The 27,152-nt window shown below is 39.8% G+C and overlaps 1 protein-coding gene across 4 annotated transcripts in view; it reads right to left on the bottom strand.

Annotated features, from left to right (window-relative positions):
* Positions 1-27,152, bottom strand: part of ntrk3b (neurotrophic tyrosine kinase, receptor, type 3b) — a 271,299-nt gene that overhangs the window by 78,741 nt on the left and 165,406 nt on the right. For 3 of the 4 annotated variants that reach the window (XM_023953662.2, XM_023953664.2, XM_078944664.1), the window contains one exon: positions 26,244-26,346. In XM_023953662.2, the coding sequence (XP_023809430.1) occupies positions 26,244-26,346 (103 nt within the window). The remainder of the gene's footprint in view (positions 1-26,243; positions 26,347-27,152) is intronic. The other variant, XM_023953663.2, reaches the window with a different exon arrangement.

Here is a 27,152-nt window from a genome sequence, read left to right as displayed (position 1 = left end):
TAAATATGTACAATGACACTAAAGAATTCTGATTCTTATTAGAAAACGTCATCCATTCTGGCAAATACCTCTGGATTTTTGTGCTTAATTTTATTTATTTCTTTGTGACGATGTTCAATGTAAACACTTACCTTTATGCCTTAGTCACAACTGCCCTTATGAGTGGATGTGGGCTGTTTACGGGACAAATATGGGCACACCTCATGGGGGAACACATGAGGTGTTTGAGATTGTAGAGCATCGAAAATGTTCATGCAGTTTTTTCTACAGACATGTTTTGAGTGACAGGTCATAGCCAACACTTAAACAACATGTAAAGGGAACGTTTGAGCGTTTGCGCATGGTAGGTAAGGAGCCAGTACTTGCACCTCAGCAACGACTAGAGTGCGGGCACCATACGAAACGCCCCCTATTTTTCATTAGTGGGTGTAACTTACATTATTCATACAAACACTTTGAGATACATTCACCACACACATTTTCATGACATGTCTTTGTGGTTGCACAAGCCTAAAGGGAACTGCAAGACACACCACACGCAGGATGTGGGACCAAAAATAAGCTCAACTGTATTTTGTGAGTTTATAAAAACCTACGCATATACAGAACTTATTGCTTGACAATATATTTTTATTATCCGAGCATTTTTGGTGTCTGATACCCACCACAAGAGTAGAATCCTCGCACCTACTGGTGGCCCATCAAAACACAGTTGCCGCTACATCTGCTGCACAAGACACGAGGTGCTGACACTATCCGATCACATCATTTCAAGACTGCAAGATCCATTCATCCACCTGATATCTATATCTAGTCCTATTAGAGTCTCTGGTGTTGGTGAAGCACATCGTGGAACGGTTCAGCCTGGCCAGATTTCCACATTTACCGAGGCAGAATGACACAGGCTCACCCGTAAAACCTCTGATCAGCCCCTGAAACAAGTGATCAGACTGTAGGAGGAAGCCAGGCTGCCTGAAGAAAACACGCATGGAGTAAAGAAAGAATGTGCAGAACTGACCCAACCAGGATTCAAACCAGAAACATCTCAAGATGCAAAGTCACCACTTCAATTTAAAATCTGGACTTTGTTATTTTCCAATCCACCTCCTTTACCCCCAAATCTTTTTGGGATACCACTGACTGCCCTGATCCGGGAAACCGTCCCTGAAACCCAGTGGCTCCAATGGCTTATGCTGTAACAGGCGGAACTAAAGATCGCTGCAGTCCCACAGGTTTAAGTGCATGTTTGCATGCTGTGGCATCAATTGCACATTAGTTTAATGCATTTTGATGTGAACATTAGGATGAAAAATGCAGGATCATCCAGTGCCATGTGACGCTGCAGGGATGTTCTTATGGGGGTTTGGTTTGCTGGATCTTCGTATTGCAAAGGGCGCCTCTATAACAGGATGTATTTATATCCACGCAGCTCATGCAGCCTTCTAGCTCACATCTCCGTGTGCAACAAACATAATGCAGAGTGGAGTTGTTCTGTCAGTCACCAAGGAATAAAGATGGATAGATACGAGTGTCAGCTTATACTGAAAATTATTTTCTGCTCTTGTTTCACCTCGGCGTGCGACCGTTTCACATTTACGGTAGCTCCGTTCTTCAGCGCGCGAGCAGCCAGCCTCTTTAATATTTTAGTCAGACTCCCAGCAGACTGATGGCTTACAGGGGCAGCCAGGCAAGGCGCACAGCCAAGGTTAGAAGTAACATCAATCTCCCTTCATTTGAACCTGAACACTGTACTGCTGCACTCAGGGAAAGGACGCCTCTATTCCGCAATCCCCTTCAGTTCAGCTTAGAGGTTCATATAAAGCTTTTAATACAATATGGAGCTGGCAAACTTTCAACCACATGCTTTAGGAGAGGTTTTTTTTTTCTTCTGGAAGATCATTCATGTTTTTTCTTAAGAATTTACAGCTTCAGTAACAAACTGCAGCATTTTCATAAAAATGTCATATTTTTGAGTCAGGGCAAAGACAAACTGAGGTTCTTCAGTTAAAATGTCTGCAGTTTGTAAAAATGATGTTGGACCTAATATTTAATAATAAACTCTCAAAAACCTTAAGGTCACAAGTTTAACTCTATAGATTATATTATGTTATACTTTACAGGGCAATACATTAGACGTTATATCATTTGTGATAATGTGTGTACATTGGGCATCATACCCAGCATATGTGTCTCAGAGAACTAAGGAATTGTCGCATTTCAATTCACTCTTATCTAAAATTATATTAGTGACAGAGATTATCTTTGTGTGCATATACAATTAAATCTACAGACTTTGAATGTTTCACTCCTGAACTCTGGGTTGTGTGCTCTGCCAGTTATTAGGAATACATTAAAGAGTTAATTTTCAAAGTCCTAACCTGATAAAGACCCAATAAATATTATGACGTCAGATTCAATTACAAATCTGTAATTGCTCCTTGCTGCCCACAATTTAATACATGATGCATATTTGTAAAGAAAATGTGAGCAGTATTTGTGGTTTTAAAGAGTAAAGAATGAGGAAAACAATGTCAACAGCAAACATTCAGGAGACAAACATTTTTCACCAAAAAATATGCTATTTTATGTATGGTAAAAAAAAAAGAAAAACTTCATGTACAAAAATAAAAGAGACTTTTACAAAGTTTTGTTTTGTTTTCGAGTTTGCAGTAAAAAATATATATCTCTAAAGATGTTTTTTTTTTTTTTATCCTTATATTTTTATCCACTCTGATTAATGACAGCATTGCTTTACCATATTACAGAATCTGGTTAGAGATTAACAGATTAAAGTTGAAACAACGTTTTTTCTTTTAATGTTTTTTTTTTCACTTTATTTGCATATATACAATCATCTAGTAAAGTTGACTTCATAGTAGTAAATTCAATTGTGTAACTCATTTTTATATACAAATTTCTAAATCTTTGCTGCCCACAATGTAAAACTGACACGTTTGTAAAAAAAAATAAAAAAATAAGCAGTAGTTATTTTTTAAAAGATTAAAGACTGGGAATTACAACTTTAATACCAAAAATATCCAAAATAATACACTAATTGCATTTAAAAGAAGAGTATCCCCCCCCCCCCCCCCAACCAATGGAGTCCTACATTACAATCTATTTTTTTAAGTCTGCAAAGTTAAACACGCCTAAAATTCAATAAACTGACATATTTGGGACTTGAACGGTTTTCACACCAAAATGTCTTTATCTGTGCGACTGAGGCAAGGGGCTGTCTCCTCAAAAATATTTCATCTGGCCCAGAAATACGAAGGAAATCATGACGGATGTCATGGCGTCGGTACAAGAGAATATAGTATTAGCAGTTCAAACAAAACAAACCTCCGAACCTCCCTAAAGCCAACTGCTGTGGGCGACACATCGTGAAGCGAAACACATCATTACCCACATTGGCCTGTCAATCAATGTCATGCGGTCAGAATGAAGACGCTATATTTAACTTTCCCCTCAAGTCCAAATGAAGGCATCCGTGCCATCATAAAGGAAGGGAGCTATGGACTCATGCATCAGTGACTTTTTTTTTTGGTCTAAATCCAACAAGCAAAATGTCTTTTGAGAGGAGCTGCTGGAGATAAACCGATATCTTTCAGAAAACTCCTGTCCCGTCTGGAAAGAAGAGATGATGGATTGGAGGGAAAAAAACAAAAAAAATCTAGGTCGCCAAATCTGGCTTACTTTGACTTTGGGACAACCAGGAAATAAACTAATACACTCAATTAGACTCCCTCCGGCGCCTGTTACTGCCTAACCCTCCTTTAGCAAACACTTCAAAGTGCTGCCATCAGCGAACAGCGATAACGTGAATGGACTGGCAGTAAATGGGCTTGGATGGTAAGGAGGATGCTGAGGCAGGGGACTGTCAAATGGAGCTCATCACGCTGAGAAAACATTGCTCCTGTGCTGTAAAAGGCAAAATTGGTGTCCATCATGGTCTGAGCAGAAGAAACAAACCCAGCGGACTCTGGAAGAGTCAGCTGGAACCGCAGGTGGACCGCACTGAGTGGACATTACTGCTTATGGTCGGGTCGAGCCAATGGCTGTTTGTGAGCACAAAGAAAGCCACATTACTAATGCTCGGTGTCAACATGTCCAGGAAGAAAAGACATCCCCCAGCGGGGTCTCGGAAATGACACCGACGACCAGCCTGATGACTAAATCTGCCAAAACAGAGGGCCAGATACTTTTGAAATGCGGGGGGGTGGGATTCTGTTCGGCTGAGAACAGCCGCCTCTGCGGGGTACAGGCACTAAGAGAGATGTTTAGATTCAGGCTCCAGGTAACGCTGATTCAAAGAGCAGAATTGGGGCATCTCATTACGCAAAATACATTTCACACAAATCCCTGCTTTGCATTAAACCCTCAAGTTTGGTTTTCTTCCTCGAGTCCTTCCAGGGCTGCTCCTCTCTTGCTTTCTCTGTTTGGCCTCCAGAGCCCAGCTGTTCTGTGTCCTGCTGGGCATTCGCAACAGGGTGATTTCCACACTGATCTGAGAGCCATTTAAATAAACATCAACAGAAAATGTCAGAGGGAGACTTTGAATAACGCCAGGGGCTTATCCACTCGCTCAGCTTAAAAGAGCGAAGAGGAGCCGTCCAATTCCTTCATTTCTGCCACTCAGTATTCTGTTTGAATTACCAGAAACCAACCATTTGGCTTTGGCTGTGTCCACTTTACGTTAGCCAGAAAGGCGAAGCTTCAGCTATGACAGGATGAGGGCTGGCTCCTCAATGCTCTGTGAGGATTTCTTTTTCTAAATATACTTTTGCTTTGACTTCACAACTTGGTCTGTAATTTGTTTGGGCACAAAAATTGACATAAATCATCTTATTGCCATTTGAAAAAACAAAAAAAAAAAGCAATCAGCCCTAAAGCTCAGGACGTTCAAACAGCAAGAGCTACCTCTTCCTCTTTCCCCCACTTCTGTGTTTGCTTTATTCTTTTGTATTTGCATTGGAAAGCGGTTGGCAGGCCTTGTCATTTTGTTTCATAACTGATAGCAATTACTGTTCCAGCACCCGGGATCAAAGAGACACCAAAAGGAGAATTTTTCGACAGGAAAAAAAAACACCAAACGCCATCTCCCCTCCTCTGTTTACACTGACAGAGGCCTACGAGGCACGGTGAATGTGACTGACAGAAAGGGGATACACCTCCTACTTTTAATCCCAGCAAAGGGGTGAGATGAAGGGGGGAGAGAAAAATAAATATATATATATATATATATATATATATATATATATATATATATATTTATTTATTTTTTAACAGAATGAGAAAACTCTACCATTAACAGTCAGGTTCCCTCCTGTTTGCACTGGATTAGGGCTTGATACCGATTTGTGTTTTTAAGGCTGAGGGGGCTGAGACCATTAAAGCAAACGACAAAAAGACTTGTAATAGGGCAGCGGGGTCTTGACTTCAAACAACTCTTTCTTCACTACGACGGACCGGTACAAAGCCCACTCTGTAGTGGAGAGACAGCTGACTCAGACAGTGCAACTCATTTGACTTCAGACTACGTTCCTACCTTCACCTGTGGCCCTCAGCTCTGAAATGTAAACCAGCAGCAGCAATCACAGGTACAAGCCCCCCCAAAATGCTATAAATGAATTCAGGGTAGAGCTGCCACACCTCCACATCCAGAGGAGCCAGTTGAAGTGGTTTGGAATGCATTTAACCCCCGACAGGCTGGTGAAAACACTGATTCTAGTTAACATGGGAACACATCTAAAGAGCATGGAAGACAAGGCCAGGAAGGTCCGAGGAACCAAACTGTGACTGTTGCCCCTACAAACCCAACAGACTGGGTTAATGGACGGGTTTGTGGCTATGATTACCCACATCAAACAGATCAGTATCCAACATATCATCCGAAAGCCACCTAACCACCTGTATTTAGAGCAATCTAAAAGCTTCATCTGGTGCAGTCTTTCTAAAATTCAGCTGCTGATCCCAGATTCGCCGCAGTTTAAGAGCGTTTTCCCCAGTGGCATCTGTTTAAATAGGAAAACGAGCTATGAGACCAGAAATTCAACTAGAAACGGTGACACAAAGAATACAGGATCTTTCAAACGTGTTTGGCCCTTCACTCTCCCACCATGTTTGCCGTCTTCAAAGCCTGTCGCTCAAATGTAGTACTAAAAAGATGAATAAATAACAGCAATTTAGTTTGTATTTGCTATTAGAGTTCAACCAAGTTCAGTTAAAGCCACCAAATTAAACTGAAAAAGTTACTTTTTTGAATAAAGGGCATTTGTTAGATTAATACTATCTTCCTTTGTTTATTGCAGGAGTTACATTCGAAAAATAACCCACAATTTGTGAAATGTTATGTTATTACTTTTGCATTTTTGTACATTTTAAATACCCATTCATTCTTTTTGCACATTGCTGTTGTTCTTCTTTGTTTCTCTTCTTTTTTCTCTATTTTGCACTGAACTGCTGTAATAATTGAATTTCCCCAACGTGGGATCAATAAAAAACATCTTATCTTATCTTTTCTTATCTAACTAAACACTTTATACACTTTTCTCACACAAAAATGACAATTTTAAAAGTTTTCTTGTTAAAATTCTTAAATTTCAAACCTTTGTTGAAAAATAAGTCCAGTATTCTAGAATGTAAACTAAAATCTGCTTGTGATAGAACATTTATCTGAATTTAGCAAATTGAACTCATCCTATACAGCAGTGACCAACAATCCCTGGTGTCCTGGTGTCGCTATGTGAGTCACTTGGTACAGAGCCGTGGAGAAAAAAAAAGAAAATTATTATTATTATTTTTTTTTTCCGTTTTACGTGTTTTGATTATAGTGGATGTTTTTTTTTAAAGCTTGTATGATCTCTCGCTAATATTTGTGTATGACCCTGTTGATGCATGTCAAGTGAGGCGCTTGGCTTGCTAGTAAAGTTGCATACTCAATAGATGTAGATTTATTGTATTAAAAAAAATACACTTTTAATGTGAAATATACGATTTTCTGGAAACCACAAGCTGACAAAAATTGGACCCGTGCAGATCAGGCCTGGAAAATTTTGCTTAAGTCCAACTTTTATTCTTCAAAAACAGGCAATAATAATCATCTTTGGCAGTAGATCAATCTAAGCCATGATTGCGTAAATCAAAAATTCTGAAATGATAAGATTTGGCTCAATAAACGAGGAAAATTTTAAAAAAGACAAACTTAAAGTTTAAAAGGATGTGAGATTTTCTCTTAGCTAAAGTTCAGAACAAAAACAAAAGAAAATTATTAATTCAAGCAGTTAAGATATGGAACAATCTAAAACAATCAGAGAAATCAAATCACCTTCAAAAACCCATGAAAACAGAACAGCTTCAAAAATGCTATTAATGAACCCTGCTGCTCAATTCCAGGTACCCAAACTTCGAAATAAGACACACATTTCACAGTGCCTGGGTTATTCTAAACAAAATACTGGAAATAAAAAGAAATAACGAAATTGAAAGAAAAACATGAACATTTAAACCAGTTCATGGCCAAAAAGAGGTTGGGGACCACTGCTGTTCGGGAGACATAGCACAGAGGAGATTGACTGACAATGGACAATCAGGATGCAGAATACAATGTACTGTAAAAAACTAAACTAAACGAAACAAAATAATGCGAAAAAGTAAGACCATGAGAACTGAACTGCGTTATAGCAAGGCACTAATGTATTTGAATATGCTTAAAGCAAGAATTGGGTCGTTTTTGACAGTTTGCAACAACAAGCTGCTGCTCTGCAAGCTAAATTTGAAGTTTTCAATAAACGAATGCCCTCCTGCATCAGGTAAAGCGCTTATATGAACACAGAGACCAGCAGCAATCAGAAGTAGTGCCCAATTTCTCTGTTGGCTTTCTCTTGCAAAGAGCCTTTTAGCTTGATTTGTCTTATTCTCAGCTTAAGCTGTTGGTAATGCTGTTGATGCAGAAGCTGGAACATTTTCTACAGTTGGAGTGCCAGAGACTCTAAAAAGGCCAGAAGCCAATAGTCCGGTATGGAAATTAAAACCTTGTTTGCCCCGGTCACAGTACTTGTACTGTTGGATTAATCTGCAAGATCGAGACAAGCCCGGTCCAACACCATGCACTGCTTCACCTCTCCTCCCGGGACAGTTCTGCCTGACACGTGGACGACACATTCCTGGCCCTCCTCCTCTCAGTGTAATGGAGGTCGGATGCTGCTTTTCCACATTTCTGCCCACATTAGCATCTCTAGTTAATTGGCACCATTTGCTCAATGGCACTGCTTGAGTTTGTAAATTACTTTTACAATTGTCACTAATTATCAAGCTCAATGAGTGGAATTGGAGCGATTGGTCCCCAGTGGAGCGACAATACAACAGGCGGAGGAAGGAATAAGACCCCGAGGGCAACAAGAGGGGTTGGCTAGCCGAGAAATACAGTAGCACCACATGCTAATCAGCAGAGGATTATATTCAGATGGTGGGACTGCACTGCTAAATCTATATGCTGCACGGGGATGAATTATGGATGCATTGTGTCTGTAACCTCAGAAAGAGGCCGGCGTTTATTCTTCAACTGCTTTTACATTTAAATTCAAATGTTTGATCGAGAATACATCAACTGATACTCAGCTTTATGAAAAAAATGATTATGCCTGCCAACTGCAGCCCGAGAAAATGTGGTGCAGGGAAAAGATCCACACAGAGTATGATAACTGCAGAATATCTTTAGTGATTTGAACATCTGCATGGTGCCTGAGTTCACACAAATCTACTAGGAGCAGCAAAGAGAGTAAACAGATGCAATGTTTGCTGCATTCAGACTGGAGAATTATATTTACAGTTCTTGTTGCTTTTCATTTCAAATCAACTATTGTGTTGTTGCACCAGTTTAAAACAACATTTAAATCACTCACAGAAGAATTATTTAAAAGTATTTTGATGCAAATGTGGTCAACGGGTCAAGTGTCATGTGAAAAAATAAAGATAGAAATGTTTGTCCTTCTGAGATAATCAAAATCTTAAAGAATGATGCAGCATTTCAACAGACATTCATTAAAACTTGAGTAATCGGTTTACTCAATCGGTGTCTTAGATGGGTTACCATGACACTGATAACTCTGTCATCATGTTTGTAGGAAACAGGATTCAGTTAAGGTGTAAAAGAAAACTCATCACTTCTGATTAAAGTCATATTTCATGTAATTAAATCCATTTTGAAAGTTAAGAGTAATAAATGAGCTGTAGTAAATAAATTGGAGTATGTACCCAGAATATCTGTACTACAAATCATTTTTCTCTTGTTTAATTGGGAGCCTTTTTGCTTTTTAAATGTGAAACTTAGCTTTATACTGTTGTATCTCAGTGAAATGTTACTTTTTAGGTCATCCTATGTATTTCATGGATACACTTGTAGAGTTTTTGCAGTGAGTTTTGACAGTGCCGACCAAATGTCGGGGCACTTTTTTTCTTCATGAGGAATTGTATTATGTGCGGATTTTTTATGTAAGAAAGCAGCTCCTGCTTTCACAGCACTGGCAATTCTTCATGTCCCAAGCTTAGCATTGCTGCCACGCCTTGCTAACACGACCTGAATGTTGAATTGTGCGATGTTTATGCATGATAGTCTCACGCTGACCTATAAGCAACTGCTTCCCCCCACCCACAGAGGCGGAGCTGTTCTTTGTGATTCTCCCTCTTTTTTGCTTAGATGACAGACATGGGCAGTGCTAGGAACATTCAGTTCAAAGATGCCTAATAATGGAGGATGGAGAAGTTATCTAGGAGAGTCTTTTTTTTCCTGTCGTGTCAAGATGAGCAAGACAGTCCGGCCTTAGAAAAGGCCAGACAATTTGTGCTCCAAATGTCATGTTGTGAGAAGGCAAACATGGCCTGTGGGAGAAGGCCAAGAAGAGACAAAGGCTCAGGTTAAAGCCATGCCACACAATTACTCATCCAAAACCCAGCGAGAGAGTACAATATACAGTAGCTGATACTTTTGTCATTAAGGACAATGACAAAGAAATTCCTCCGTTGCAAGTCATTAATTGTTTAAAAATGTTTTGGCTTGTTGTTTTTCTCTTCTTCCTTTCTGCAGTGTTGAGGAAATTGGATTTTGCCCTCTGGCACCACAGCAGGATAAAATTGTGGCTGCAGTGGATCTTATCTTGGCTCTAGCCCAAAATGCATCGCAAATTCCATCTCTATAGAAATGTGCTTCAGCTGTACGTTATTTTTAACTTTGCAAAGGTAATAGATCAAAATGAAGAAATAAACAATACAGTCTTTCTTTTCTACCCCTTTGTGTTCTCTGTCTGAACCTTTAAAAACTGTGCTGCAGGCTGAAAAAAGGTTATTATACAAATGTAAAGAATGATTGCAACCTCTGCATGACCTAGAGCAGCTGTGTGGTTACCGATAAAACAGATACCCGACTATTTCAGACATAGAAGAGTAGAAGGGATGCAAGTGAGCATCCATCCATATTCCTCCACTTATCCGGAACCGGGTCGCGGGGGTAGCAGTCTAAGCAGGGATCCCCAGACTTCCCTTGCCCCAGCCACTTCCTCCAGCTCCTCTGGGGGGACCCCGAGGCGTTCCCAGGCCAGACGAGAGACATAGTCTCTCCAGCGTGTCCTGGGTCTTCCCCGGGGCCTCCGCCCAGTGGGACATGCCCGGAACACCTCTCCAGGGAGGCGTCCAGGAAGCATCCGGACTAGATAACCGAGCCACCTCAACTGGCTCCTTTCGATGTGGAGGAGAAGCGGTTCTACTCCGAGCTCTCCACGGGTGACCGAGCTTCTCACCGTGTCTCTAAGGGAGCGCCCCGCCACTCTACAGAGGAAGCTCATTTCAGTCCCTTGTATTCTGGACTTCGTTCTTTCGGTCATGACCCAGAGCTCATGACCATAGGTGAGTATTGGAAGATCGACCGGTAAATTGAGAGCTTTGCTTTTTGCCTCAGCTCTCTCTTCACCACAACGGACCGATACAGCGACCGCATAACTATGGACGCCGCTCCAATCCGGCTGTCAATCTCATGCTCCAGTCTTCCCTCACTCGTGAACAAGACTCCAAGGTATTTAAACTCCTCCACCTGGGGCAGGGACACTCCATCCACCGAGAAGGCAAGTGAGCATGTTTTTTTTTTTTTTTTTGTCCTGTCCAGCAAATGAACACAGATTGCAGCTGAGTGCCTCTTGTGTTAGTCGTGGTTTGTTTTTGCAATCGGAGTTGTTTGTTCCTCTTCGAGTGCATTCATATCAACCCCTTTTGTGTGTGCATGTCGTACTGTTTGACTCTGTTTTGGTGCATTAACACTGATCCCTTCACATTGTTAAATTTCCTCATGAGTTTTTTCATTCACATTTGTCCTTGCATATAGTTTTCAAAAGAAGTCGTTTCCAAAAATGTACTCAATATTGCTCATCCGTGACCCGCGTGTGCAACTGACTGTGTATAGTAGCACCCACGGAGCACTACAATGCTAGTTGTGCAGAAGTTGTGTACTTTAAAAAAAAAAAACGTTTGAGAAAAATGTTACACCTATGTTCTTAAATGTTTATACAACAATTTAAACAAGTTCAGCTTCCTCTTTGTAATGGGGAAATAGACTACCACTCAAGGCAGTGCAGAAATGCAAATAACATCAAACTCTGTTGACCAAATTCAAACGAAAATATTTTTGACAGATTTTTGAGTGCCATGCACCACAGAAACTGGTTAACGGTTAAACTGTTAACCCTTTAATGCCCATGGCAATGACAAAAACAGTACTATTTTCAAAATTTGACTGATGAGTGGATGGATAAAGGATAAAAAGTCGACCTCAACACATCATGGTTTTCAATAAGATATGTCATTGTTTGTTGTGAGGTATCTAAATGTGTTTTCCCTGAAGAGATGCTTATTTTCTTTCACATTTGCACAACAATAACCCTAATTTACTAAAACTAAAACATAAGTCTGTTCAAATTCTGTTCTTTAGCTAAACCTGATCTGAAAATATAAAATTAGTACAGCATGATTCTCACATAGGAGTCATAGGAATCTAACTCCCCTTTTAGCAAAATCGCAGCGGATTCAGCCAATCAGAGCTCTGCTGAAACCTTCCTCTCATTGCCCTCATTTTGTCCCCTGCTTCTCTGCTCCACTCACTCCTCTCCATGTGTAAAGAACATGCTGCGTTCAGCCGCCTCTTGTGTTGCAGTGCTGTTAGCTTGTTAGCCTGTTTGTTGAGCTCATCACCACTGTGATCCCCAGGGCTGTGTGGAGTTTATCTTCTTGCCAGTTAGCTGCCACGAAGCCCGAGCAGAAAGAAATCCATTTTGTCATGCAACTTAAGCGTAATTTAACCACTACAGAACAGTAGTTTCTGTTGGATTTCCAAAAAAACACGGAAAATGGAGGACACAGTTGTTGACTGTAATATGGAACACAGTCCTGTGGTTGGCAGCACATTCCAACAAAGGTGTTTTTTTGTTTTTTTTTAAAGGATGCAAATACAATTAGGTGTATCTGTCAGAATCTGGTGACCAACATTTGACAGCCAACTTTGCACGGAAAGCAAAGGCAGAATCAGTACACCCTTGAAGAAGAGGCACTCACATCCAGAGGGACCAACACAGTCATATGAGATTTGACAACTGTGTGAAATTCAAGTGGAATTAAATCTGAAACAGTTTATGTTCGCCACTAGCAGTCCAAATTATTCACACTGCAAGATTTTAGTTTGAAAATGATCAGAGCAACCTCAAAATCTAGAATCAAACAACACATTTAACATTAACAAACAAATAATAATATGAAAAAAATTACATTAACGAGTTTAAAGGCTGTGTACAAACATCCACTGTTTGGTTTATTTTGGTTTTTAAAAAGAGTTTTTTCAAAAAATGAGCCACATTAGAACATAGATTTGATGTACCTTTGTAAATAGTTCCATGTTTGTCTCATTTCTCCATAGAACATTCTCCCAGTATCTTTGTGGCTTGGCAAAATGTAGTTTTTGTTTTTGTTTTCAACAATGGTTTCCTCCTTGGCCATGTCCCATTGTTATGCTTGAAGTTCACATTTAATTTCCTTAGAAATTTTTCTGAACTATAAGTATGTTACATTTCCCATACAATAAGATTCCAACTGAACTATATTGCTAATTTGCACATTTACCAGCAAAGTTTGGGTTTCTGACTAGTAGCAAGCAATCTTGGTTGACTGTGATCCAGCCCTTTTCAAAATAAAGCTCCTTAACAGACATCTCCAGATTGTGATGTTTAGAAATGTCTAAATATAACTTCTACAAGCAGCAGAGTAATTTTAGTCATTATGGCATCTCAAAGCAAATACAGCAACAATCTGCCGGTATAGATGGTGCCATGGTGGATACCCTGACTACAAGCAGCCTTTTCTCCCCACCATCTGGTGGCATCTAATCATAGCCAGCTACCGATGAGCTGCTGTTCTTGAGCATCACATCTCATATGTAGTGCACATTTAAACTCCAGACACTTCTAGACTCATTAAAAAGTGCTAAAATGTCACAGAGACAATGCAGATAAAAAATGCAGCAGCCCACAAGGCGGTGACCTGTAAAATTGACATGATCTGCTGCCTTTGAAGAGCCGGTAATGACCTCTCATCGTGAGATGACACATTCTCTGTCTTTATTTCACACCCTCTTAGAGAGGCACAGATGGCCTTGGCATTTCCTTAACAGCCTCCAAAGTCTTTCATAAAACAGGCTGCAAATCCTGTGCATCTTCTATTGCTTAGAAAACACTGAAAAATGAATGCAGATGATGGCAGCACAACTCATAATTCAGCATATTCAATGTTCTCTGCTAACTTTTAACAGTGTGCTGTCTAAAACACAAGAGAAGGGGTTGGTAGTGTTTCCCCTTGACACTTATTCTTTATAACACTGAAATAACAATGCTGTTCTATGGGTTAATACACAGGTTAATGAGGTCGGGACAAGGCTACTGTAAAATGCTCCTGAAGCAGCCATGCAGGATAATTCATCTTGCCTCAAAAGTCTCCGCTGCTGCTGCTGCTCCCTGCTCTTTAATTCCTTCAAATGAATTTTGTTTTAATTGTTCCAGGCTCGGTACTCACTAACTCTATTAGATAGAAAACCAAGGGTGGGTGGGTGGTGTGGAGCAAAAGGTGGAGGTTTAGGGCCTGAAAACAGCAGAGGCACACAGGCAGTCCGGATGATACATAAGATGATTCACTTTTGTTCATGCATGCCTCTATGAATAATTAATCCCCTTGTTGCAATCACACAACAATTACTCCATGGAGCTAAAACAGCAGCCAAGTTTGTAAAAAACAACTAAGGACACATTCTGTCCATAACAGAGATCTGCCTGCCCCATATGTGTGTGTAAAGTGATAGCTTGCTAATTCTGCAGGGAGATACAGGGACAGCACTTCCCTTTTTTAAATAAAAAAAAAACACACTCGCATGTATAAATAGACGGAAGGCTGTTTGACTGATATGACTACAAGAAGACCAATTTATTTGTTTGAGTGCTAGAACAGCTATTTTCTATTTGTCAATGCAAAAGAAACTCCATCCTGTCCAGCGTAGGAGTGTTCATGGCTTCCCACATTTGGTTCTTATATAACACCAGCTATGCCGGTGGCAAAAAATCTGCACTGAACCCAGGACTGGTTTAAAAGGGAGCTAAAAACCTTCCTAACTTGCCTCCCCCTCTTTGAAATAGGATTTTCAGAATAAAAAAATGATGTATTTGAGGCTCTGAAATCAGCTTCCTACCTTGTAAAACTGTTTTAAGCGTTGTGATTATGTAAGCTATAATTTGATAAAAGAAAAAAAAATGGGTATTGACTCATGAAAGGACTGATAAATTGGATGATAAATCTAAAAACATGTTATCTTTGATATCTGGTTTCAGACGGCCCCTCTTTATTAGTTGTCTGTTAGTCTCCGACATACTCTGTTGAGCTAAAATTTCTGTAATGATTGACATACACTGTATGTGATATTCTTCAGCTGCATTCAGTAGAGGCATCCAGTTTTAATGTTATGTCAATGATGATAGTTCTTATGGCGCATTTTGAGTGACAATACTCTGTATAATGGCTTCATGTTCTGGGCAGCGAGGCGTTGTGCAATTTTTTCCAGAGTTCAATTATTTGAACTTTGGCCAAGAATCATCTTGCATCAACCAATCAGGAACCAAGCTTTGGTAGTGTTGGGTTCATAATGTGAGCACTGGAAAAATGGATTGCTGCCATTTGTGCTATTCTTGAACTTCATGATATTTTTGTATCTGAACAACAATGAAAACATTTTCCATCCGCAGACTAATGCAGGACAGCAAGTTGTCAAACTTTCTACAGAGAAAAGTACCGCTAAAAGTGTCCGTCACTCATAAGCAGCTCCTGCAGTAGTCAAATAGTCTCTGAATGACTTCATAAATCCAGACACTCTGATGTGCTAATGCATTTTTAGAGTTTTTCAAAATAAATAAACATCATCTGTGTTTTCCATAATGTAAAAATGAGACTAAATACTTTAGACAGAGGCTCCTCCCACAGGCGGCGGGATCAGCTGGTTTATAAATACACCTTTGGACAGCAAAATTGACATGTATCAAACCAGATGCGGTGAATGCAAATTGGCAATGTGAAATGCTTTTGGTGTGAACGCAGCATAAAAAAAGCCAATAACAGTTTATGTCGCCGGTAGGACCTAAAGGCTTCTGGGCTAAGGGACTTCAGGATCACCCAAACATGATGCTTGTATTAGGAAACTCTTTACTGAAGATCTGTTCTGTGTCCACATTTATGCATAAAAAAACAGGTTGGTGCTTTATTTTAACATAAAAAGACACAATAAGCTGTGGAAAATTTATCAAAGAAGTTTGAGATGTTTTGGAAACTCTGTTTGCTCTTTTCGACCAGGTATCACGACCTGGTTTGAGTCATATAGAATTATGCAGAAGTCCAAGACTGGAAGCAATCTCTAAGGTGAACTTGAAAAGGATTCCAGATTTCCCCAAATGTTTGATTGTGCTGTGATCCTTTACCTTTAAATGTTAGGGAGTCTATTGCTTAGCTAATTTTCATGGCAAATCCCTTTATAGTAAGGGACATTTTTGTTCTATTTTTTCTAAAACTCCAGATTAGACAGTTTGCCTCAGTAGAGCATAGAAAAGAACAAATGAGCAGGTAGTCATAGCTTCTATTCAGGGAATGAAAGCAGGCGCATTTAACCTGCATGTAACCTGCTTGTCAGAATGCATCTTTAGCATTTTTCCGAACATCTCTTGCTGTTGTGAATTACACAGCAGGGAACAGTCAGCTCTGTATTAAAACATATGGAAAAACGCTGCCCAAGCTGACTCTGCTGCACTCCAGGGTCGTCTGCTGAGGCGCAGTCTCTTTATGTTCATTAAGTTTGGAGAAACTCATCAGTGGTTTGGTCCACAACTCTATTTCAAGGTATCCAGTAAACTGCAAGATAAACAAGTGCACTAATCATCATCAAGACATTCCTCAGGGATAAGAAATATACTTTAGAGATGAATTAAGGTGCATGGCAGAAACAAGTGTTCATGATTACTTTATGTAGAACGCCCAATAAAAGTACTGCTGCTCATGAGAAGCTTAAGAACTAACTATGAATGATCTACAAGGCTGTGGGTTTACAAGAAGAGCATTGACTGAATGTAAATCCATTGTTTTGCTCACAGAAAGACCCACTTCAACGAAAAAAATATATTTTTGGTGTTTTTCAAATGTTCTCAATAGATTTTTCTTATAATGCAGTACATATATAAAGAAAATTAACCTTAAAGTTGTATTTCTGAGTTTTTCTTTTTACAAATTGTTGTGAATCAGGAGCAGACGAAAAAAATGCAGTTGGTAGCAACAATCAGCAGGACCCGAGATCCCTGCTCCGCTCCATTTGATGCATTTACTAATAGGTGATCCATGAACATCTTTATTTTTCTTTGTCTGTGCTGGCGTCCGGCTCAAAACAGTAAGTCTGGATAGCTCAGATATTGTAAGGGGCTGTAAGCTAGCAGTAGAGCATGTAATCAGATGGATGATGGGAAATGGGGGCAGGCTTACTGCACACCAATCGTTCTGCCCAAAACTAAGAGGTGAAATTCTGATGGACTCCTGTGGCTGTGCTATGTCCTAGAAAACAACCTTTTTTGTTTTTTTGTGGCTAAAACAGCATAATCATATTTAGAAAACCACTGGCAACGCTTTGAAAATAGACCAAAGACGATCAGAGTGCTTTAAACAACATTAAGCCTTTTAGTCAAGCATCTAACAATCACATGGACATGTGTTAAAAGCGCCTCCTTTGATGTATTTATAACACTTTGTTTGCTAAAGAGAAAAAACTGCCAGTTACTGTCTTAAAGCTGGTCTTTGTAAGATCTCAAACAGACCTGTTCCTTTCTGAACAATCCCCTTTGGGGATGGCACTACATCCAAGAAGCCTTCTTCCACTCCTACACCTCAACTCTGCCTTCCCTGACATTTCTAAAATGCTATATTAAGCTGACGGTAAACTCAGAAAACAGAGTACTATCGATAGTAAAAATTTAAAAGGGAAAAAAAAAGCTTCCAAACACCCAGTTAAAGTGCACTCAAAAAGACCACTCTGCAACCCGGCCTTTCAGTGGGAGTAACTGAACTGGGCACATATCTGCAAAAAAACCAGAAGAAGATATATGGTACTTAGCTATTAGCAACCCAACGTTAAAGCACTCCCCAAAAAATAGACATCCTGTTTGTAGCAGGAACATGATCTCCACAGTAACAACCCCAGGCCATCCTGGCACTTTATATCCCTTTTGCGACAGATGGCACAACAGATAAAACTCCTTGGGATAGCACTCATGCAACTTTAAACAATATAAATAAGTAAACTTCGCTGTATTATTCTATACATTCTGTAAAAAAAACCTTTGGAAGAGCATGTGAGGTTCCGAACAGGCCTGAGTGGTCACTCAAATTGTTTTTTACGTTCAACTAAAAGCACTGGCGGTCTGTGGCGCGACACATCAGAGGCACAGCTGCTCTGAAAAACAACAGAGTGATGACAGGCACGATGAGGAGACTACGTTTACTCTCTAAAAACTGCCCTGTTTTCTGGGAAAAGATATAAAAAAAAAAAAAAAAAACTGGGGGAAAAGAGGGAGGGAGGGAGAAGCACTTCCCGGTGGCCCCGTTGCCGTTTCTGGCAGGGCCCATCTGTCGCCTGTGTTCAGACGAATGAATTACAGACAATTAAGATGACAGTGCTGCCACCGAGAAAAACGACAAATACAATCTTTTTTGAAAAAACACAATTTTTCTAATCTTTATGATGATGATGAGGAGCATCATTTTCTACATTCATGTTTAGGTGTGATTTTTTTATCCTGTTATGCTGCATTCACACCAAGCTTGGAAATATGTGTGCTAAGCAGTCACTTCAACTGAATGTACACACCCATATATGGGCGTTTCAGTCGTCTGCGTTCAAAACTCTTGCGTTCACAAGTTGCAACGCAACTTTTAAATCTGTTTTCAGGCTGAACTTTGACCAGTCATTGACGTATCATTTAAAATTTGATCTGGAAGGGCAGTTTGTGCCTGTCCGGAATTATACAATATCAAGTCTTGTATAAATCGAAATAGAGCTGTGAAAGGAAAAGCCTGGAGCAAGATTCGCGAGTACATGCGCTACTATAGGGTAGTGACAGTCCAGTGTGAACACCGCATGCTAAAAGTATGTTCAAGAATATCCCTTTAGTGCATTCTTGAATGTGCATCATATACCCGATGTGTACGTTGCACTGAAGTAGTCAAACTGATTTGTATCAGCCAACTGATCAGCAGCAGCAGAAGAAAACTTCAGTTTAATTTATGAATTTACATCAAGATCTCTCTTTTCAGGAGACTGTGGAACGTATGACGCTTTGGCAGAGTTGTTTTTAAATGTGATTGAATGTTTTTCTTTTCAAATGGAGACACTTGAAAAGCATTTGACTGCTGCCTTGCCGTCCTGCTTTCTCTCCACTCCACCACGGAGGCTTTGACTGGAAGATATTTAACTGGCAATTCGCCTGACATTTTCTCAGACATATGGTACGAGAGGTTCTCTCTGAAGACGGACATGACTTGCTGCTTGGCAGCAGAGCTCGCCCTGGCCACTGGAGGCCAAGTGAGGCAGTGATGCAGGAAATGCTGCTGTGTGTAGCTGTGTGTGCATGTGTGGGCTGATTATCCCCAAGCCTGGTTAAGGTAATGTAGCGTAGAGGAGGGTAAGTCGGCTTGACACTCATCTCTGGATCACAGAGGCTAGCTGCCGCAGGCTAAGGTTTGTGCGTGGATATCATACATGTGTGTCACACTGTGCATTGCTAAAAGACAAAAAAAAAGTATTTTTATACGTCTGTTTATTTGCATGTTTATGACCAAAACACCACAAGCATCTGAGCTAATTTAGTCAGAAATTAAGAAGGAGGAACTGACTGACATCTCGGCAATGTCACAGGTCCGTTACTTACATCATGGTCTGCATGGAGGAGGACAACCTGTACCTGTATAGCAGTAACTAAACTGCTACGTTTGATTGCATGTGAAGGGTGTAGACACACCTTGCCTTAGGTGGTCCACGGACAATCCACTTCATCCCACCCTGACACATCACTGTCTCAGCATCCGATGGCCGGTCATCTTATTTCCGTTGTATTGTAATGTAATGGTATGTAATCGGCATAAAAATACACACAAAAATCTTTTTCCATAGTTATGAAGGAAGTAAATCGTACTGTATACATACAAACTCTTTGTCTCATTTTCAGTGTGACGAGTAACTTGTTGCAAGATAAATATATTCCAGAAACATTTTACTTTATAAGGTAACAAAGTGGTGTAAGGCATCATAAGTGGATGCTTTGTAACAATCTACCATATGATGAAAAGTGAGTAAACACATCTCATGGCCGGCCATGAGATGTGTTTTAACCTGAGCTGCATTTCCATTTAGGTGCTTAAACACTTTCATATCTTCTGTTGTGTTTCACAAAATTGTCTTTCTCCCGTTACTTTTCCACAAAGCCAAAATCCAAAATCTGTGCTAATGCTGACTCTTTTTAACCACCCGTGTGGCATTTTTGTGTGTAAGTCTTTTTGATCTGCCTCAGGTTCTTTGTTTGAAATGCATATCTTAGGATCTTGCACAAAAAATAGGCAATCTATTTTTTTTCTCGTTAAACAGACCATTTTTATGCATATTGACTAAACTGACTAAACCTCAGGGTTGGTCTTCCAAGTGTGGTTTCACGGTTTTAAACCGAAAAAAAAAACATTATTAAACCATAGACCCTCCATTTAAATGCGAAATTCTACATGGTACATTAGCCACTTTAACTGTTATATTCTATTTCTGCATTTGGGTGGGCGGCCGAGATGCAGCGGTAGGGCGGTCGACCCATGTTCGTAATATTGCAGGTTCGATTCCCGCCTTGCACGCCCATGTGTCGAAGTGTCCTTGGGCAAGACACTGAACCCCACCTTGCCTCTGGTGGGAGGTTGGCGCCAGTGTTTGGCAGCGGAGCCACCACCAGTGTGTGACTGTGTGTGTGACTGGGTGAATGGGACTGTGACTGTAAAACGCTTTGGGCCTTCAAAAGAGGCTAGGAAGCGCTATATAAGTACACGCCATTTACCATTTGTTTCAGGGTTTTTTAAATTTCAGACAGGAGTCTTTTAATTTGTAAAAAATCCTGGACAGTAAAATTGTCAGGCAAGGGATTGCTATTGGATTACAAGCAATTTACAGAAAACAGTTCAAGTTTTCTAAAAAACGCATCTAAAAACTGAAAAAAAGGTCAAGAAATAGAAAATATAGGTTGCATCCCTTGTCTTTACAGTAATACTGCAAAGCTGGGCTCAATCAAGCTGTCAAACTTTAGCTTGAATGACAATCCAAATATGATATACCCATCATCATGTAAACAATGTCAAAAATATTGAATTGTTTGCTTTCAAAGGTTGACATGCATCTATCAAAAAAGTGTTTTAACGCCCTGGACAGGATTAATCTGAGACACAGATTTGTCTCCCAAATAAATTTAAGGATTGGCCCAATAATGTTTTTAAAGACCCACTTCAATCATCTTTTGATCTAAATTCAGGAAACCTGCGCTTCACCTCTGCTTCCAACATACTTTCACATGAAAGTTCAGAGGTCTTGGGCGCGACCCAAAGAATTTTACAGCTTTTGTTAAATATCTGGCTTTGCTAACCTAATTGTTTTAAACACTGTCATCAAAAGTGATCACTTTTTTTCATGATCTGACGTGACGTGAAATGCTTGAGGCCCTATTCATGGTACAACTCTTGTGTCCACTGTTTTACAATGTAAACGTGAGTTGCCTTTTTCATTAAACTCCCTTAGATTGCATGGCCCACATGACTTGAATTCAGCAAAGATATATTTCAAAGGTCAACTGCAAACATTTTTAGGAAGCAGTCCTCCTTGACACTTAAAAAAGAAGTATTCAATTACAAGTTCAAGACACTTCATTTTGAAGCCCCCAGAGACTATGTCCATCTTTTTTGTCCAGTTAGCGCCTTTAGACTTGATTATCTGCTGTATCCATTTATCCCTCGTGTGAACCAGCCTGAGTTCTTCTGCGTTCATTTCAGCTGTGAGAGCTGCTGGAGGATTTCTGAGAAAAGCTGACAGCAAGTTTAAGCCACAATTATGACTCTGTATCAGTTTCAACACAAATCCAGAGTCAAGGTCGGTATGTATGAAAAGACACTTTCAATTACGTTTTCATATTTCAGGATATAAGAACTTTAATTCTGTTTGGCTGCTGAACTTTTTTTCCATACAGCTGTAAAACTAGGACTGACATCTTTTAAACCATTTTCTGACTTTGATTTGCAGATTGTTCTGGCCTCCTGCAAATCCCGGTACAATCCCGAACCAAAACGGGACATGAACAGACATCTGGATGCAGCTTTCAACAGTTGACTCAATGGTAAATGTGAAATGTGAGACATAGGATTATGGAAACTAACCCATAGTTGGCGACTGGAGACGTGAATAGGAACGTGACATTCTGGATGCATGAATTTTCTACAGAAGGGTACTTATACGATCCACCACCTCCTTATTTTACTCACTGCTGATTACATAGGTTGGCTGCAGTTTCTGATTGTCTGGACCTGGGATGAGAAGTGTTATTAGGGTATTGTATGTTTTAGCCAATAAATGAGACCCTGACAACTTTAGCTCAGAAGAATAGTACAGTAATCAATTTGCAAAACAAATATGAATGTGGTTCAAAGCGGTGATATTTTCTGCCAAATAGTGGAATTTTGTCACCAAATTTTGCTGCCCTGTCATATATATTTGTAAAAATTTCCACAACCAATTGCATTGTTTGTGGACATTCTACCCTGCGACAGACTGGCGACCTGTCCAGGTTGTCCCCTGCCTTCGCCCACAAGTGGCCGGGATAGGCTCCGGCAGCCCCGTGACCCCGAAAGGGAAAAACGGTTAAGAAAATGAATGAATGAACAATTGCATTGTCCAAAAAGTACTTGACCTGTTGTTTATTTTATCAAACGTCTCTTTTTAAATGTTACTCGATACCCAAAAACCTTTGGTGGAGTGAAAGTGATTCACAACAGATCATCATCTAAGCTTTCTCTTAATATTTTTTATTAGATTTGGACAATAGAAAAAAATGTTAACCTATTTCTTGGAAGCTAAAACTCTTGGCTATCCATTTACAAGGGGTGGTGTACATTTAGTCTATGGGGAAAAAAAAAAAAAACAGCATCCCGCACAAGATACCTGCAGTTTTTGGGCTTTCTCAAACCAACATCTCCACCATCTGTCCCCTCTTGACAATCGTGGTTCCCGTTTATTCCTTTTTAATGTTGTTGCTCTCCTAAAACAAAACTGCAATGTCTCCATTTGACACATCTGAAAGTTTCACACAAAAATGACCCAAATTGACACAGATTCAGCTGCAGAATCACTTCATTGTACACTGGCTTCATCTGTAGTAGCAGAAGGAGAAGAAAACTTATTACCTGCATGCTGTGTGCGTTTTTCTTGCAAAGCATTATTGACTCCCTGCTGACAAATATATATGGGTAATATACTAGAAAAACCAGTGGTGAAAACCTACAGTGGAGAGATGAGTCTGATGCTTAAAATGCATGTTTTACCAGACAGATGAGATGTGTTAGAACACCAGGTTATCAACAGCATGAGTGCATACACATATATATCAAGTGTCTTTCATAAAACAAGCCAAAATCCCCCATAAACCGAGGAGCTGTAAAGTCAGGCGAGCGCTGGATGGAGCCTTGACACATCAGCAAATCAGCCGAACGAGCCTCAAGTGCACACATGCAGCTACCAAAAACAAATAAATAAATAAAGCGGCTTTTATTGAAAGCCCAGAAAGGCTCGGTGATCAACCTCCAACAACCAAAAGAGCCACGGTGATTTAGTGCAGCAAAAATCCATTATGGCTCCATCCAGAGGTAATGACTTTTTCAAGCCTTCCAGCTGATTCTCCAGAACAAGAGTGGGAGGAGAAAACACACACAGTGAACAAATCAGGCTTTTGTACTGAACAGTATGGGGCCCTAAAGAGTCCATGCAGACCTCACCTCCTTTCCAGGTCTTTTATCTCCTCAATCACACAGCAGTGGAGCAGACAGCTGCAGCTCAGACTCCACTAAACAAATCAGCAACAATCAAAGCCAAGATTTTGATTTGCTGCACGTTTATCATGCAGCAAAGGGCTTTAAAGCTGGTTTAAACGGCCTCCGGTGAGAAGTTGAATGTCTCACTTCGATGACATGAACGTACACACTTGTGCAAAAACTGGTACACTTCACTGTGGCTGAAACGAAAAAATCTGGCCTCAAGGGGAAAACAAAAGTGCAAAAACTTCCTACAGCTTTATGGTTCTCAAACCTGATTTTAACTGTTTATCAGAAATGTGTAAGCTTCAAAAATAAACTCCAAAATATTGTGGAAACCTAATGCAACATTTCTCAATTTATTTGGTTTGCAAGAAAAAGCAATACATGTATCCATACTGAACAAACTCTAACATTTGTTTTTATTTCTTACTGTACTTCCTAATATTAATTCTTTTTTTTGTAATTCCTTTTAGTTAGAGTTTTGGTCAGTTTTAGAGTACTCTGTCACATTTCACGCAGGGAGATTTTCATAATGGGAACTTAACAAAAAAAACCTTGTAGGTGTTCATATTATAAATCATAATAGAAATCTTGTTGTCTTCTATCCCTCAGAAAAAAACTCAAATTAAAACAGTCCTACAAATTAAAATAATTTCACACATTTCTATTTTCTTTTTGGGCTAAAAAATAAGTAAATCTTTAGATATCTAAATGCACACATTTGGGTTCACTCAAGTGCATCAAGTCAACATGACATGAATGGGAAATAATGTTAAACAATAATGTTAAACAATCAGTAAGCCGAACCAGCCAAACAACCAAAGAAAGTACTGATGAGAAATACAAAGTTGGGTTGATTCAATGGAGATGATCGGAAATGGGCATAAATACTGAAACAACTGTGATAATTTCAAAACAGAAACTAGGTATGAATAAGGACAGAAACAGAAAACATCAGAGGCGTAGCTCAAAAACCACATCATCAGATCCAACACCAGAAACCTAAACTCGAGCCACATAAAATAATAAACCCCAACCAGGATGTAATCATTTTTTTAACTTAACATCAAGCCAAAAAACTTCTTCAGACTGCTGCACTTGAAGCCCCTTTTTGCTCAGAGTTTGCCTCACAAGCACCTCTCTTGCTCTGAGCATTACAACACGCTCGGCTCTCGGTGCCGCTGTGATGTCAGGCAGCGCCTCTCCTTTGACTTTGATGGCAAAGTGTAAAAATACAGCAGAGCTGTAAAACAGATTCCTCGCAGATGGATTTGTAAGACGAGATTTATATTGATTCTGTGATGCTGGTTATACTGCATTGTGAATTAAATAAAACGTGCAAGAGCAACTGTGGGTGGATGTAAATATAAAACTTGTCTGCTGCGCTAAACTCCATCTGCAGCGGCTGGATGAAAGCGTTAGTGTGCAGCAGGAGCATCATTAGGGAGCAGAAATCCTTTATGGAAACACCGAGTCCTGCTGCTTTAAATCAGATGCATAAAAATGCATGTGATCTTTTGTTTGTAACCAAAATTTGTGACTGATGTCAGACTTTTCGGTACAAAATCAGTTTCTTAGCACGACTTGAAATGAATTTGACACAACACACAGGTCTGTAAAAGCTCATTAGGACTTATCCTTGATTAGAACCAGCTCCAGGCCAATGCAGTAATTGCCACCACCTAAATTATTACAGCACAGTTCTTCACTGAGGTAAATAACAAACTCTAATCCTGTAAAGTGGCTAATTAAAAGGTGTCGGGGGTTCATGGTACTTTACATCGTACTTGCAGAGTGTAATAAAGGACCTGCATTATTAAAGGGTCAGAGTGGCACATTTTCAGAAAACACAACAAAAGCTACAAAGATGTAGAAGAAACTAGCTTCAAAACTAAGCTCTCTGAATTCACACCACTGGAAGAGATCAAACGCCACCACTTCTCCAGCCGAAGAGTCTCCGACTGCGTTTGGAGTCAGAGTGCACAAATACATAAACCAAGTCCTGAGCTGCTCTTGTTGGCCCCCCTTGGCCCCGATCTGTTCCCACATCATCACTACAGAGGCTTCCTTCTCAGCTGCAAAAGCAGAAAGATAAGCACAACCTGGATGTAACCCAAAATGAAAGCTCAGCATGTACAAAAGCCACTTTAATCCTCTTCAGTGCCTCAGTGTGATCAACAGGCCCCTGTTCACTAATTAATTTAAGATCCATTCTGCAATGCCTAAAAAAGGTATGCAATCAATAAATAAAATGTGTGCACTGTGCAGCATGATTACATGACCGGCCTCCTGCAGCATCGATCGCTTCCTCTGAACGCGCTCACAGAGGACTCCATTTAGCATCTCTCACACCAGCAACACAGCTGTGAAGACTGTCCCCCTCCAAAGGGGGAAACAGAGACTATGTTTGAAGAAAAAAAAGTCCCCAAACAACAAATGTTTGGAAGCATTGATTTCTCTACAACAATGCATCCTGCAGTGAGGTGGAAAACACACCTAACGGACTGCCTTTTGTCTAGCTATTCTAATAAACTTACCTTTCATACCGAATTTGGAGCGCCGGCCGTATTTGTTGATGAGAACAAAAAGGACGAGGAGAAGGATGCAGGCGAAGCCGGCCAAGCCCACAGCAATGGTGACCTGAAAGACAGGAAATTTACCCATAAGGGAGACTAAAAAAGCATCACATTCAGCCTTAAATATTAGTTTAAAACACTGAATGTTTTCACTTTGTTTTGGACTGAAGTTTATGACAGTCTAACTCATAGAATCATTGATAAATCTACAGTAAAGAACATTATTGAGATGAAAAAACATGGACTATCTATGCAGAATTACAGTGGTTCAACTCTTAGAAAGTCAGCATAATATCAAGCATTTAAAATGTGTGGGGTTTTTTTCTTGATAAAAAAAAACTTTTTCAACCAACAGTCAAAGTGTACAGTGTAACTCACTTAAAAAACCTAAATAAAACTGTTGACAAAATGTCTCTGCTATTTTTTTTCCTCTTTCACAGTAATACAGTTTTTTAATGACGTAATAGACTTCCTTACTGACATGTAAAGACATACAGACTTTTATGGCGTTTTGAACCACAGTTTCATTTATTTTTTTGTCTTTGAATCCTTGTTTAGTTTATGTACATGTTTGAGGATAACATTTTTTTTTTCCATTAGCAGAGGAAGAAAAACATGAAACTTGATCTGTAGATCCCATATCTATGTTAATTTGTATGTTATAGAACCTTTATACAAGCTTTTTAAAGACACACTAAGCATCTTTTGATCTATTGTAAAAACGTCCACAGTGGTGTTACATTTATGTTTTTCTCTGGCAAAATAAAAAAAAAAATATCTGTGTTGTTTTCTTGGACAGTATCTGAAGAGAGGCAATGGTTCCCGGCCCCCCTTCCCGTCACCCATAACAGCGCTCTGTTTACACTCTCT

Source organism: Oryzias latipes, chromosome 3 (genome assembly GCF_053564925.1).
Source record: "Oryzias latipes strain Hd-rR chromosome 3, Olatipes_Hd-rR_3.1".
NCBI lineage: Eukaryota > Metazoa > Chordata > Actinopteri > Beloniformes > Adrianichthyidae > Oryzias > Oryzias latipes.
This window is presented reverse-complemented; position numbering and strand designations above follow the sequence as displayed.